At 41.9% G+C, this 13,629-nt stretch overlaps 1 protein-coding gene across 1 annotated transcript; it reads right to left on the bottom strand.

The window, feature by feature from the left end:
* Nucleotides 1-6,996: 6,996 nt before the first annotated feature.
* Nucleotides 6,997-13,215, bottom strand: mpx (myeloid-specific peroxidase). The gene is given in 17 exon segments (XM_070924141.1): nt 6,997-7,136; nt 7,661-7,738; nt 7,947-7,981; nt 8,150-8,358; nt 8,915-9,152; nt 9,262-9,432; nt 9,519-9,777; nt 9,886-10,046; nt 10,826-11,189; nt 11,281-11,487; nt 11,574-11,700; nt 12,032-12,164; nt 12,393-12,568; nt 12,780-12,867; nt 12,992-13,057; nt 13,141-13,182; nt 13,185-13,215. Coding segments are annotated over 17 exon segments (2,394 nt in total). The 3' UTR covers nt 6,997-7,127.
* Between the last annotated feature and the right edge of the window lie 414 nt (nt 13,216-13,629).

Genomic DNA, 13,629 nt, shown 5'->3' with positions numbered 1-13,629 from the left:
GCGTCTGGTGGCAAACAGCTGACCCCCACTGATAAATCTAAGTCATTTGCTGCAGCCCAGTCAAATCGCCGCCCTGCTGTTAACACCAGAGGCATAATGCATAGCTTGGGAAACTTAATCCAGGGTTTTCATTTTACTCTGTCTAGCAAACCAGGAAATTCTTTCAAGCATCTATGCAATTGACCGTAGGATGTCTGCTGCTAAACCACAGCAAATGGTCTCAAAGTTGTTGTTTTGTTTTTGTTTTTTTACAGTTTCTTAAATCACGAGAGCTATTAAAGCAAAAAAATGGATTGTATGAGAATAGTTTTTCCAACATGTACAACCAGAGATTGAACATGAGCTGTTGTGTATCTTTTAAGTCTACAAGCGACAAGTAATATGCTGTAAGTCTTGATTCAAAATGGAGCTAAAGAGATATGAAAAATAAAATGAAACAGACATGAATACACGTCAGCTTTATATGACAGATGCAGGACCTGATAAAATAAAGATCCCCTGTGACCTAATAACAGATCAATTACAGTGTCCCGTGCCCTGACACTAGGGGGCAGATAACTGCAATTCATTCAGGAGGGCTGCATTTTCTTATCAGCACCTGATAAGAAGTGGGGGATTATGGTCTCGCCTTAGACAAACTCTACAAACTCTTATTTCTTCAGTCTATGAATAAACTGTCCAGAATCACATACTGGAAAATTACAAATAGCGTATTTTCAAAAGTAAATCTTTATTTATCCAGAGTTGAGAGCAATGCTTTCTTTTTCAGGAATGTCGTGTTCACACTCACACCTGGAGCCTGCCCAGTACTATAATAGTCACTAAACAGCAACACTGGAGCAGCTGGGGGTTCAGGGCCTTGCTCAGGGGCCACTCAGTGGTTTAATGAGGGAGGGACAAACTCTGGTTTTTCACTTTTGCTGTGAAAATGTATCCTGCCAGTCCTACAATTGAACTAGCAATCGTCCTGCTTCGCTAACGTTTAGTTTGACATTTTGGGAAATCTGCTTATTCGCTTTCTGGCGGAGAGTTAGCTGAGAAGATTGATACCACACTGTTAGCTTAGCACAAAGACTGAAAATGGGGAAACAGCTAGGCTGGCTCTGTCCAACAACCATCGTTTTTACACTTTGGATTAAACAACAAGATATGACATAATTGGTGAGCATTGGAGAAACAGCTTTTGTCACCTCTAGACAGAGTCAGGGTAGCTGTTTCCTGGTTTCCAGTCTTTTTGCTAAGCTAAGCTAAACGGCAGCGAAAGTGCGCATCGTTAACCTCATTTGAACTATAATCCTGTCTCTCTCCTCTCTTTTCCTTCAAACGTGGTCGGACGACACAGAAAGTTATATATTACATTATTGATGCATTGAATGTCATCACAATGTTGCAGCTGGTAAAGGTGGGGCTAATTTGAATTACTTTGTACACTGATTGGTACCTTAATCTATAATAATAACATTTTTTTATATATATATTTTGTATTGATAATCTAAATCTCATCCATGAGGTCTAACAAAAGTATTGAATGCATTTCCTTCCTCATAAAACATTTGCAGATTTTTTCAATTTAAGTTGTCTTCTTCCTCTCTGCCTTTATTGGCCGTATTGCTGCATTTCTTGGCACGTTACTGCCACCTATAGATCAGTGGAGAAGTGTGAAACCATTGGCAGGAATGTGTACCGTGTCACCCGCTTGCTCGAGTGAGTACATGTTTGTCGTTATGTACGAGAACAAACAAAGCAGGACCCCACTCATACAAACAACGCTCCATAATGCTGCTAGAGGTCAAAAACTCCACAGGACACCTTTAACCTTGATTGTTGTATACTTAGTTATGAATATTTATGTTATAGAGAAGTTTTAAGGAGCTTTAAAAACACAGTGTGATGGTGATTTATATATTAACATTTATGATTCAAGTGAGAATATTCTGCCCCAATCTCAGAACCCATTGGCTATCGTCTGACTACGATTTAGCCTCTGGGGGCAAAGGCCAGTGTAGCCATCCATTATCTGGATATCCGGGCCAAGACTTCCTCTTCCGTGCGCCAGTCATTGTTCACAGCCTGATTAGCAAACTCGGAAACCCATCGGCTATCATCTGACGACGATTTGAATGCAGATACATTTTAAAAAGGCTAATATAAAGCGAAACGATGTAGCTAAATCGTTGATTGCATTTCGGCCATTGCGTTCTGCCTCTTCTGCTCTTCACACAGACTGTTTACCTGCATGAAACCAAAGCCCACTCAAATGTGATTGGTCAGTACTACTCGGACTACAAACAGACTATAAAGTGTTTATAGAGATTCATTCTGCCCAAACAGTAGCTGAGAAAAAGAACCAAGGCAGACTAAAAATACTTTATAGTCTGAGAATGGGTTCTATTTAATGGTAGAGTACACTGATTAAATCATGCTGTAAATTACAGTTACAGTTGTATTGTTCTTGGATAGCGGAGGGCACACATCATCTCACAGTCACGTGAGGTCACATTTCAGCTTGTGTAAGCTGTGAGGGCCAATCAGAGCCAAGTGCAGTTATCTGAGCTCCTGAAAATGAATCCTCCCTGCACACGTATTTGAGCTGTTCGAGAGTTAAAGATAAGTGGGAAATGTTTGATGCAGAAACACGAGGATGCCAGTGGCTCACTAATAAAATGATAACTGATAAAACTAGAAGATGCATTGTGGAATCAGGACTTGGTTTCACAATAATCAGTCTCTTCTGAAAAGGCGTGAATAAAAGACTTTCGACTCATACAGAAATCTTTCCAAACTGAATCACAGCAACGAATCTGGCTGCTCTTTTGTAAATGTTTCCTGTTTTGTCTTTGGAAGTGCCCTTTAGCCGTTTTATTTTCATCCAACTGTGTAGGATTTGTTTCCAGTATGAAAAAAGCTGTGGACACAGTTTTTTTTAACCAATATGTGATTGTGTTTTTGCTTTAAGGATGACTAACATAGACTCCTGTGATTCTGCATACCGGCAGTTCCTCCAGAGAGTGAAAACTATGTGCGTTGGGTTGCCTCCTTTCTCTTCCCTGGAACACTGGATGGACAGCCAGCTGTACTGGGTCGCTGATGTTTTTTTGCTCATAATTCATTGAACTTTCTGCATGCAGAGTCCTTTTTCTCTCCAGCGAGGGCAGCACAGTGTTCCCTCGCACAGCTCAGAAACACATCTGTAAGGAATTAGCCGAGTTCTTTTGTCCACGTTGCTGGAATTCACCACCATTCCTGATTTTTTGGGCACTCGATTTGAGCTGAAAGAATTTGAATAAATCCACATCTGAGTTGCAGAATAAGGAGGGAAAATAGTGACAAGGCTTCCTGCACAAGACCTGTCATTGAGCAAAGAGAGGGAAAAAAGGATCTCCATCCTTTCATGATGCTAAATTTACCATAAAACCAGCACCAAATATTCAGTGCCATCACTGAGTCAACATCTGGCACACATTTGCCACTTCGCTCGAGACATGAAGCCTATATTTAAGCATTTTTGGCAGCCGCTGTCTAGATTAAAGGCAGATATAGATGTTTTATTAAATATGCTTTTATGAGCATCTCATCCATCACTGCTATGACATAAAACTGACATCGCTGCAACTTTCGTGGCTTCGTTTTCTCAAATGAATCCTTAAAAACCTGCTAAAAATGCAGCTTAAGATGTATCCCCCCATTTGCCTTTAATTATTCATTTTCATGTCATCATTATGATCTCATCACAGTGAAACCGGACCACACACATCTCTCAAAACATCCATGGCAAGGCCTACTTCCTCTAATCTATTCCCAAGAGTCTTCTATCACATCCCTCTACTTAAACCCCTACAACTTCTATCCTATAACATCCCTGCTTCTGTTAATCTCCTTTTACAGCTTTTTACTCTTTCATTTCCTTCTACTAGTAGATTTTTCCCTCCACCCCTTTGCAAAACTCAGCCTATTCAAATAAGCTCAGGTTCAGCTCAGCTCAAAACTCTACGACAGAAACAGACAATTCAAATATTTTCTACTCTTTCATAAATACTGGGTTTCCATTACTCTTGGAGCACTAAGTTAAGGCTTGCACCGCACACACACACACACACACACACACACACACACACACATACACACACACAGTCTGGTGGACTACGTGGCACTCTGCACATGCACTATAGACTCTGCAACCAGGAGGAGGAGCACTTTATCAAGACACAACCCAGAGAACTTTACATTGTGCGATGATTCATGCAGATGTCTGATTTTCTTTTTCGCTCCCTGCATCTCTTCTCATCCCACAACCACAGAGATGCCGGGAGAAATTCTAGTTAATCCAACGATAAAGAGATTTGTTTGTGATGTTGTATTAATCATTTTCAGCAGTGATTTGTATTTGCCAAGGCAATAATAGAATAAACTGTAGGGGTAACTAAAGACATAAATCACACTACAAGTCAAGTGTTGTTTGGTGGAAACCTTGAAACTCCACTTTTAAAATGTCAAAGTTGCCATGTGAAATTATGTGATTTTCATTCAAATTCAAACCTGTAATAACCACTTGGTGGCAGCGGAAACAAGCTGTGAACACACTAACAAATTATCACCATTCAAAGGAATAGTTTTGGGAAATATGCGCATTGGCTTTCTGGTGGAGATTTAGATGAGAAGGTCAAAAAGCACTTTTCCTATGTATCCGTTAAACATGGACCTATAGCCAGCAGCCAGTTAGCTTAGCTTAGCACAAAGACTGGAAGCAGGGGGAAACAACTAGCCTGGCTCTGTTAGAAGGTTAAAAATCCATCTTCCAGCACCTCTTAACTCACTAATTAACATGTATCATCTCAGAAATAGTCCAGCACATAACACCCTGTAAAAACGGCTCACAGGTTATTAGTGAGGTTTTTGTTTAGTAGTGAGCTTTAGAGGTGCTGGTAGGCAGATTGTGTTACTATTGGAGACAGACATGAGAGTGGTATCAATCATCTCATCTGACTCTCTGCCAGAAAGCAAACAAGCGTGTTTCCCGAAATGTTGAACATTTTCTTTAAAGACACAAGCTCAGTGTTTAACACTGTCACCTCTCAGTGAGAAGGTCTCAGGCCTGAACCTTCCTGTATAAAATCTGTTCACCTCCAGTTTCTCTGGACGCTCCAGTTTGCTTTCGCAGTGTGAACACGTGCAGCCCAGGTGGACTGGAGATTATACAATAAGCTAACCACAGGTGTAAATGTTAGTGTGTTAGTTTGTCTATCCTTCCCTCATATTCAGGTCATAGTGGGTGGGTTTCAGCCTCTAGTGACCTTTAACATGAAACTTTAACATGGTTAAAATGGTCAAGACAATAAATGAAGGAAGTAATTGTTGTTAACAAGTAAACTGGGCTGCTTTTCTCCACTATAAAATTTGATGTTTTGAAGATGTAGGTGAGTATGTAAGTTTCTCACCCAACAACAGAAATAGACTGAATAAAAACGTTTATATTTTGCCAAATTGTGTCTTGATGCAGTTTGAAACTTACAACTTTTGTTTAGATAGAGGAAGGTTGTGTGGTGGTTAACAGTTAACTACAGATATGGAAATAGGGCAACTGTGACTTTGATGGACATAGAATTTTTTCAGATGCAGTGCTTTCAAGGCTGAGTTGTCAGAACGAAGTGGTTATTTCACTACATGAATCATACATTTATTTTGTTTTAAAAAAGAACGATGGCTCCATCTACAGGAGGCATTCAGTACATTAAAAAGATTTTTACTTTGTTGTTCCATATAGATTACTGATGGCAGTATTAAAATAAACTAACTGAGCTGTTTTGTTAAGTTTAATGTTATTTTTGTTTAATATTCTGTGATTTTAAGTATCTAAGCTTTATCTACTTTTTACAGTTTTGGTGCAAAGCGACAATATGGCATCCTCACATGAGGTAATTAATTGAAAATGTAGAGAAGAGCACCAGTGGCAACACACACGGATTGTAGTTGAGATAATTACAGATAACGCCAGGCTCATGTATTGTTATTTAAATTGATCATCATCACTGCAGTACAGGATGTTTTAGACAAACATGCAATTTCTATATTTTAAAATAAATTTAATAGCGCTTTCAGACACTAAATAACACTTAACTGTAAATTACAATTTGGATAGTCTCCTCTCTCTTTTTGTGATTCACATAAATAAGAACACATGTACACAACATTTGCTGCAGCTCAGCTTCTTTAGTTCATTTATTGAATGCAAAATACAACAGATACGAAAGTTACAGTCAAACAAGCCTCACAGACAAAGCAAAACACACAGCATTTTCAAGGCATGTTTCAAATTCATCAGTGCATAAAATATCCATGATAATACTCCCATGAATCCCACCATCAAAGCTGGCTACTGACACATCTTTGGTCCAATAGATTGCATGCTGTAACAGAGTTGAACAAATGTGCTGCAATCATATTTCATTAGGTTGGAAATTTGTTCATTTTTCATAAAGAATGTGTAATGTGTACAGTTGTATGGTGTGCCCCAGCCTGGTACATTGGCCCAAAAGAAAAATAAGTAAATTATCAATAATAGATATTTGATATATGACCTGATTAATGCAAAGTTCAGTGAAGAGAGGGTGAGTAATAACAACAGATCCTAAAGCAGACAGACCACTGGTCTATCAGACGGTGGCAGTTCAGTCTGGAGAAGAAGCGTTTGTGTCACACAGTGAAGAGCAGGTGTCCCGAGAAGAAGCTTTTGGTGCTCAGGCCGGTGGTCCCGTCGCTGGTCTCCAGCCACACTTTGTCTCCCGTCTCCATCCGGATCACCGTGTCCCCTGATGACAAGAGGCGACCTCCCTGATAAACCTTGAAACTACGCAGCACCAGCTCGTTGTTACACCACAGGTCCACACTTCCTGCACCGATGAAGGATGTGCAGAGGAAGCTGAACTGATAGAGACCAGGGATGGCGCATGTAAACAGGCCCGTCTTAGTGCTGTAAAGGTTCTGTTCGTTGTAGATGACCTGACGGAAACGGAGGATTCTCTCTGAGGATGGGTTGTACTCGCCCAGGTGGACGGAGAAGGCAGACTGTGGCTGTGAGGCACTGATGTTGAGTGCTGGTGGTCCAGGAGGGCCTCTTGGGCCAGGGGGTCCTAATGGACCTGTCAGAGAAACAAAAGTATAGACTACTTCAAAATGCTGTAAAAAAGACAGCATACTGAAAGCTTGACATTATCCACATTGTCAGCTTAGAATCCACTTTGAATAGAAATAGATTTCTGATCTGCTGCTATGTTATGAATTATCTAGATGTGGAAAGAAACGTAAAACTTGTACTCAATTAGTGTACTCAAGTACAGTTTTGAGATATTTGTATTTGTATTTCCTTTTTCGACTACTTTATACTTATACTCCACTACATTTTTGATGGAAATATTGTACTTTTTATTGTACCATATAGTTACTAGTTATAGAAAATAATCTGCCCGTGCAGTCGAAATATTTCAAACTGATTTTAATGTAAATCAGCTTGTTTCAAGAATTTTCCAAAACCGCCTTTTTCAAACTCCCACTCGCACATGCATCAGTAATAAGAATCCTATATAACTTACGTAACTTTTAGAAGACGCTCAGCACTATATTCATTGTACAAAAGGCTGAACAGACAGATAACTGAAAAGACTACCTCGTTGTCCTCGCTGACCTCGTTGTCCTCGCTGACCTCGAGGTCCTCGCGGCCCAGCGGGTCCAACTGATCCACATTCTGTACATGAAGAAGATGTGGAAGTTAAACTTAATTAGCCTTCAAAATGTGCTTTTATTAGTAAAGCATGAATGGTTTCTTTCGGAGTGAGGACCACCTTCACCAAGATGACAAAAAGTTAAGAACATCAGGTGTTAAATGTTTTGAATGTGCACTTTTTAAGAAGGTGTAGCTTCATTGTGTTCACTTGTTAGTGCTTAAAACCGACCTCTGCTCCCCTGACTTGACAGCTAGCACCCGGGCCTGCAAGATCAAACACCACATATGAAGAACGATTTTCAAGTTAGTAGAGAAGAAATAAACACACCAGGTTAAACTCAGAACGAAAAATACAGTGGATGACAAATGATAGTGAATTCAGTGCTGAGAGTCTCCCCCAAGGTCAAAAAGTTTGGTCCAGTAGTGTTTCACCTGTGCAGGGTCTCTCCCTCCAGGCTGACAGGTTCAGGCTTGGGATGCTTCTGCAGGGCATGCGCCGGTTCCTGTTTGAGGGGATGTTGAAGGGGTCCCTGGTGACAGACGTGATGCCAGTGTTGTCGCAGATGATCCTGGATATGGTGGCACTGGACAGAGCGGCTCTCTGACGCGGGGTGAAGACGCCCCGATTCTCGTACCACAACCTGATCATTTCAAACAAGAGGGGCGTGGAAAGAGATTAGTGTCAACGGAGACTGTATTTGAGATTGTGTTATCAGTCTGCAGCTGGCATTTGGTATAAATTAATGAAAATAATTTACTACGTCAGACAAAAAAAACTTGCTCGCTGGTTTCCTGCTTGGATAAATGAAGAATCTAGCAGCTACTGTACAAATAAAGTCTCCATGCCGCCGTGTGTGTCTAAATCTGAATATAACAATGCATTCAAAGCAAAAGCATGTTTTCAGTGTAATGCTCATGAGCAAGTAAATTGCGTAATTTAAATCCATTTTGTGTTGAATTTGAGAATATATGACTTTTGCATCCCCCAGTGGTGATATCGAAAAAGATTAAGGCCAAAAAAAGACCATTACAACACCCCCCATCTCTCCCCCCTGCAGCCCCCACAGATTCAAACAACTGAGATGACTGCACCTATTTTCATTACATTTTTCTAGAAACAAAAACATATTATGCCTTCAGAATCCCACACCTACATTATAAATACACATTACTGTATGTGTCCACACACGTGCTGACCTGTCACCCTGGCGGGTCCTCTGGAACTGTGCTGCGATGAGGCAGGCGAACAGAGGCCCCACACGGCCGCCCCTTACGAACGGCTCTGCCACGCCTCCCATCCAGACGTCGATGTTGTCGGGCGTACCGTAGAGCTGCAGCAGCCTGCGGGCCAGGTTGTTGTTGCCCAGGACCTGCCCGAGCTGTGCCTGGTTCCTGGGCTGAGACAGGCCGCAGAACCTGCGCCAGGCATTATAGCCTAGAGGAGTAAACAACAAGAAAGCAGAGAGTAGATGAGGACAATTTAAAAAAAGAGAAAACATTAGAAGGAAAATTAAAAAGGCTGAGAATCAACGTGAGAGATGTACCAGGCAAGCCGTGGTCACGTCCTCTCTGCATGTTGAGAGAGCCCAGGTCCAAAGCCAGTTCCATCACAAACTTGAACAACCTCTCCCTCAGAGCATCCACCATCATGTGGTCCTGGGTGTTCAGTTTAGCGGGACGGTCGATCAAACCACGGATCAGAGGGTCAATGCCACCTGGAGAGGTAAAATAAAAATTAGGGTGAGAGTTACATCAAGACGAGTGACTGATAAGTTACTAGACTTCTCTCTGTACGGCTCACCCTCAAAGACGATTCTCCACGGGGTGAAGAAGGCCTTGAACAAGGGGACACTGGGGAACCGAGGGCTCTCCCTGAAGTTTTCATCCAGTCGGGATAAGACTGGCTGGATGGCCAAGTGGGCGAAGCGGTAAGCTGCTGTTGCAAAGACGTTAGAGACGCTGGGGTCGACGTTGGGATTGTAGCCGGGGTAACGGCCAAGCTGCCTACGCATCGCGTCGTTACCCACAATGTGTGGCAGATAGTCCCTGAACACAAACAGCTGAGAGAGATGGGGAGATCTATTTTGAGTGAAAGACAGTGTAGGACACCTGCTTTGGAGATGTAAATATAGGATTACCAATGCGGACTGAGTCTCAGGGTTAGATACCTGTGTGTAAGCACCCATGATCTTGCGGGCCTCTTGGTAGAGGGTCTCACTGTCCCACTGCGGGTTTAGTCTCCTCAGTTGACGAGCCAGGCGGTTATGCTCACGCATGAACAGCGTGTGAATGGATGTCAGAGCTATGTTCTCGTCCACACGTTCATCACCTTACAGACAAAATGAACACATCAAATAGTTGATCAGAGGTGATCATTTCCTCTTCAGGGTGAGTTGTAAATAACGGTTGATGAACTATGTATTAATACTTTATACCACAGTAATAAGACATTAATAAGAACAGCATTTGAGTTGCTAAATGTTCTCTAGCAAACTTGCTTTCTCTTATTAATTAGCTTAGTTAATATACTTTGAACGCAAATGATAGTAAATCATCAATAAAGGGTCATGATGTTCTTAACACACTTAATACTATTAACTCCTCTACTTAGCAGTTACAAGAACAAAATAGGTTGTAAATAGAATACAAATATTGAATAAATGGTTTATAGCACATTATAATGTAGCTGTTATAATTATACAACAATTATAGCTTACTACTAACTCATATGAAGACATATTTGATATTATTACAACTGTGTTATATCATATTCTTATTCTTCCTGTCTAAACACCAGCATCCACCACCTTAATATGAGTTGTTGACAGACACATAACAAATAAAAATGTCCTTATAGCTGTTTACAGCTACATCACAGTGTGTTATGAACCATTTATTGAGTGTTTATATATTTCTTATAAATATTAAACAGAGAGGTTTAAAATAAAGTGTTACCAGATAATTTACACAGACATCAGGTTTTCACAACCTGGCAACCCCAAATTCTTATTTCTACCCCTATGGCTTATTACTGATCTATAAAGCATTAATAAATTAATTAACCAGTTATGAAGCTATTAATTCCAGCTGACTTGTAAGATGACTAACCTGCAATGAAACAGGGAACCTCTATGGCGTTCGAGTCGTTGGTGATTCTTCTGCGGGTGGCACACATGTTCATCGTCATATTCTTGGAGGGCAGAAGCTCGCGCCCGTTGTCTCTGAACTTTTCATTCACGCGCAGCAGGCCGCAATCATTAGCGAGGTTGCGAAGCTTCAGGGCAAGCTTCTCCTCAGAGCCGTACACCTGGCTGAGATCCAGGAAGGCTGTCAGGGCGTTGATCTGCTCTCTCTTGTTGGGCTCTCCGCCGAAGTTGTAGGCCGAGAATCCCGTTCCGCAAACGGGGGCGGATCTGAATGCAGGGATGCAGGTGTCTGGGCGGGAGGGCAAGCGGGGGTCGCCGGGGGGAATCTGTTTGTAAGGAATAAAGGTCAAAGGTTATGGAGAGAAACTTTTAGTGAAAACAACATCTCGGTGTTTGGGTTGGAGCTTTGGCACCGACCGGGATGGGGATGCATGGCTCAGCATTTTCACAGCTCTTATCACAGTCCAACCCGTTGCTGAAGGAGCGGATGCTGGGGGAGAAGGGCGTGAAGGTGAGGTCGTGGTCATTCCACTGTCCAAACAAGGTCACCAGGTGAGTGAATTCTGTGTCGTTGATCACGCCTGCGTCCGTCGTGCTTAGGATGTTGTTGGACACCTGTCGCACCTGGAGTGGAGGAGAATTGTATAGTTTTCATTTGAAATCAGCACTTACGTACATGAATCAAAGCGTCTGGGATTTCAAGGTCGTACCAGTGGGAGCAAGACGTTGTTTATTGTTCGGTTTCTGTTGCCTTTCGGTTCGGAGATGCCGTCGTCATATTCGGCTGGTAGCCAGCGGGTGAAGGGGGTGTTGGAGGCTCCGAGGCGAGGGTTGTTTCTAAGAGCAAACAAGAGACATCCACGTTTGGAAATGCTGCTTGAGAAATCCCAGAGAAGTGTACACATCTTCTGCGGCGTGTGGCCTAAGATGTTGAGGTGTATTTCACAGGCATTTCCTCTGAATGTAAGCACCACTCAAGCTCACTGCCATTAATTCAACACAGATTGCTTTTTGGAAAGATACCATACAATTGCTTTTTCCTACATATATGTGGGGCAGTTGATGATGCAGAAAAAGTTAAAATGTGTTTTGTTTTGATTTTTGAGAAGAAGTCAAAATACAGAAACAAAATTGTTACTTAAATTAAAACCTTGAATGTTTCTCTTACAGGTTGTTGCAGACGCTGGTGATTGTGCGATACTTGTCAAGGTTCTGTGTGGTGCGGCATGATGGACGGCTGATTCGAGCTGCACATCCAGTTATAGCGGAAAGAGTTTCCAGGTCCTCTTCAGAGAGCAAATCTGAAAAAAGAGGAAAGACACATTTCATGGAGTCACAATGTGTGCACGTGTCTGTCAACTTTGTATGTCTAGTCCTTAATTACAGCTTTGAAGTGCTCCACTATGCCCACATTACGAAACAGTAAGCCTCAGGCCTTCAACCGAGACCAGGAAAAGTTGTCACGAAAACAATGTGAGCACTGTGGGTGTCTGAATGTGTTGTCTTTGTTTGGGTGCTGCATGTCTGACCTGTTGCATTGAGTGAGCGTTTGTGCACACGATGCACCCTCTCTTGCAGCAGACGGATGGTTTGCGCCATGTAGTCTGCAGATCTCACAGCTGAGCGGGTGTCACCGCGGGGCTGCTTCAGGAGACGAAGAGTATCGTGAGGACTCACCACCTCCTTGCGGACTCGTCTCAGACTCCTGGAGGAGGCGAAGAAGTCACACAATCCAACAATTAAGTCCAAATTGTTGTTTGGAGGTTCTGTAACGTTTTCTTGTAACTACTGAGCAACAGAGTTACTGTAATGAATGGCTTGCATGACGAAGACATAGCTTTTCAGCGAATATTTGTACTGAATTAATTTGAAAGATAATCTATTAGTTTGTGAAATAACCCATAAGATAAACTCACTCTTCTCTGGAGTACTTGTACGCGTCATCCACGATTTTCTTTGCCTCCTCAAAGCAGCTTTGAAGGAGAGGGCTGCCGAGATATTCTCCTGCAAAGAAACAACACACTCATCAAATTGTTCACCACTTGTGACAAGATAGATTTTAAACTTGACCGGTGATGTAACACAGACAAATTCAGGTGTAAGTCACAGTGTGAAGGATGCAGCCTACCTGCTGATTTGGAGTGAACGGGCACCAGGCAGACACCCAGCACAAGGAGGACAGAGAAAAGCATCTCTATAACAAATAAACAAAAGTCAGCACCATGTAACATATAAAAAATCTAAGGATCCAAACAAACAAAAACCAAATCTTGTTACCTGTATCTGTGAAGACACCCGTAACGATTTCAGAGGCTCTTGCAGATGTGGAGTTAGCGGTGTTGTGTCAAACATCGTCACCTTCTTTATATCCAGTGCCCTGAGGCCTCGCCCCCCCGGGGTTGTCCAGGTGAAGCTACAGTAAAGAGCAGTTCCTTCTTCCTCCTCTGTCTCTGTGCTGAAGGAAATCCTTTATTCTTATCAGTTATTGTTTCGGGCCAGCTGATAGGATTGACGTTCTTTAGACATTTAGAATTTAGAAAACCATATAATAAGCAGCATAGCAAGCGCTACTAGTGGTGGCAATGATAGTGGTCGTCATGGTAACAGTGACATATGTCATATCATCAGTATTTGTAGTTTAGTTTAGTAGTGTAGGCTATTTAGTATTTTACGATGAAGCTATTTGAACAAACAAATTTCAAATTCATTAGAATTTTAATATCGACGTGTTTAAGCAGCATTTCAGACAAATTTTAGAAATAATTT

This window comes from Enoplosus armatus, chromosome 18 (assembly GCF_043641665.1).
Source record: "Enoplosus armatus isolate fEnoArm2 chromosome 18, fEnoArm2.hap1, whole genome shotgun sequence".
Classification (NCBI taxonomy): Eukaryota; Metazoa; Chordata; class Actinopteri; order Centrarchiformes; family Enoplosidae; genus Enoplosus; species Enoplosus armatus.
The sequence above is the reverse complement of the archived record's forward strand: the minus strand, read 5'-3'. Positions and strand labels throughout refer to the sequence as shown.